The sequence below is a fragment of the Palaemon carinicauda genome, chromosome 40, assembly GCF_036898095.1.
Source record: "Palaemon carinicauda isolate YSFRI2023 chromosome 40, ASM3689809v2, whole genome shotgun sequence".
NCBI lineage: Eukaryota > Metazoa > Arthropoda > Malacostraca > Decapoda > Palaemonidae > Palaemon > Palaemon carinicauda.
Genome location: NC_090764.1, coordinates 55,913,953 through 55,916,452, shown reverse-complemented (window position 1 = coordinate 55,916,452; position 2,500 = coordinate 55,913,953). Strand labels below are relative to the sequence as shown.

The 2,500-nt window shown below is 35.5% G+C and overlaps 1 protein-coding gene across 1 annotated transcript; it reads left to right on the top strand.

Annotated features, from left to right (window-relative positions):
* The first annotated feature begins 293 nt into the window (after positions 1–293).
* Positions 294–998, top strand: LOC137631918 (piggyBac transposable element-derived protein 4-like). Its single transcript, XM_068363920.1, has one exon. The coding sequence runs from the start codon at positions 294–296 to the stop codon at positions 996–998; it is 705 nt and encodes a 234-aa protein (XP_068220021.1).
* Positions 999–2,500: the final 1,502 nt, after the last annotated feature.

The window sequence follows — 2,500 nt, the reverse complement described above, 5'->3', positions numbered from 1 at the left end:
AATATGGCTTTACACAGAAATAAGAGATCAAGGGACTTCTTTTCCAAGCAATGGGTGGACGAAAGTTCGTTTTTTCGACAAATCTTTAGGAGAGATAGGTGGTTCCAGATATTCGGGGTCTTCATGTGTCTCCTCCAGCACCCCCTGGCAGCGGCTTCATGGCATCTCGGAGGTCAAAGGTAAAACAATTTCATGACTATTTATCTGAACGGTTTTTACATTATTATTATCCTGGATGTCATCTAAGCGTCGACGAGTCCACAGTGCCATTCAAGGGCAGGACAGCATTCAAGATGTACGACAGCAAAAAACCAACAAAATGGGGCATCAGAATATATGATATTGCCGATGCGTTGACGGGATATATTCTAGGTTTGATTCCGTATTACGGCAAAGCTACTATCGAGTGCCTTGGTTATGCTGGTCATCTCTTCACCACTCGCATTGTATTGACACTAGTGGACATCGTTACGCGTGCCACAGGAGAAACTGGATACCATGTTTATACGGATCGTCTTTATACAAACCTATCTCTAGTTGCGGAACTTCTGAAGAAAAAAATTCACATCACTGGAATGATAAATACGAATAGGAAAGGCCTTCCCCCTCAAGTGAAGAAAAGAAAAAGATCATCGGTAGGAACAGTAAGGTCGTATGTGAAAAATAAGCGATGCCATATTCTGTCTTGGAAAGATAAGAGGGACGTCATTATGTGCTCTGCATACCATACCGCAAGAACCACCCAACATCGCCGTGTTATGAAAGGGAATTTAGGACAAGTTATTGAAAAACCAGTGATGGTCTCCGAATATACTTCTAATATGGGAGGAGTGGATCGTGCAGATCATTACATATCATCATACTGCTTCCTACAAAAATCATTGAAATGGTGGAGAAAAGTTTACTTTTTCCTTTTGGAAGTAGCCATAGTGAATAGTTTCATTCTCCATCGTATTCATATGAAATCAAAAGGGTTGAAGGTATTAACTCATCTTTAGTTCCGGAAAGAATTGGTGAAAGAATTGGTAGGAAACGTAAGAAATGCGGCTCAAAATGGAAGAAGAAGCACATCTGATGATGAGAAAAGGTTTGAATGGAAAATTACACATAATAGCCAAACAAGACAGGAAACACTCCGCCGAATGCATTGTATGCAGTGATAGACGTGGACCTGGCGGAAGGAGAGAAACAAAATATTACTGTAAAACTTGTACCAGGCCACCTGCAATGCATCCTGAGTGCTTTGAAGATTACCACACAAAAATGGATTACAAAACGAAATATACTTAATTCTTGCATGAATCGTGCAATATGAATTTTGTCTATTTTCATTAAAAATAATAAATACGTTTTTTCGCATGTTATTGTGTAACAAATATTATTATTATTATTGTTATTATTATTATTATTGTTATTATTATTATTATTATTATTATTATTAGAATAAATAACGCCAAATTTTTAGACCTGTATGATTTACACCTATAAGTTGAATGAAATCTTTATTGAAAATTGAGAAATTATATTTGGACCACTTTGACCGAAAAAAATGACCAAACTACAATATGTTCTTTACTTTCCACTCTGTATGATTTGTAAATTTATTCCTATGAAAAAAAAAGGAACATGATTATCATTAAAATTCTTTTTTACAAAAATCGGAAATATGCACAAAGTCCGCCCCCCCCCCCCCCCCCCAAAAAAAGCATTCATACTAAATATACAGTATATTATAAACCACCTAAAAAATTATGATATATAACATTACATGTATTCAGTAAGTATGGTCATACATTCCTCCTTTGTAAACAAAAGGCCACGTGGTAATTTTGGGCTGGTGGTGAGAAGTGGTCACACCTTGGCCACACCAAGTGCAAGGTCGCCAAATAGAAATCCCCTTGGTCCTAGAAACGTCGAAAGAAAGAGAGAGAGAGAGAGAGAGAGAGAGAGAGAGAGAGAGAGAGAGAGAGAGAGAGAGAGAGAGATACGAGGTATTTGTAAAATAGGATGTGCAACTCCTTATTTCAAGAAATAAAAAAGTAAAATAAATAGAGAAAAGTAAAAGCTTCAATGACGAATCAAATAAACAAGAAATAAAGGTGTGGTTCATAATCCTTTCTGACCTAAGACAAAGTTTACAACCTTGACTCACCAAGGCAGGATTATCTCAGGTACAGAATTATCGAAACGGAAATACCAAAGACAACAACTGATTCCTCGTATCCCTTCGCTTGTATTTCAAGAGCCTTTCCAAAGATCTCATACAGATAATGGTAAAACGCATTTACGCGTGGATACAAACGGATATTTATTTATGTAACTTGTATGAAGTTTCTATGTGCATCAGGTACTTCCCTCATTCATTATACATACATACATACAAACATATATACATACATATATATATATATATATATATATATATATATATATATATATATATATATATATATATATATATATATATATATAATGCATAGAACTGTAATCTCCTCATAAT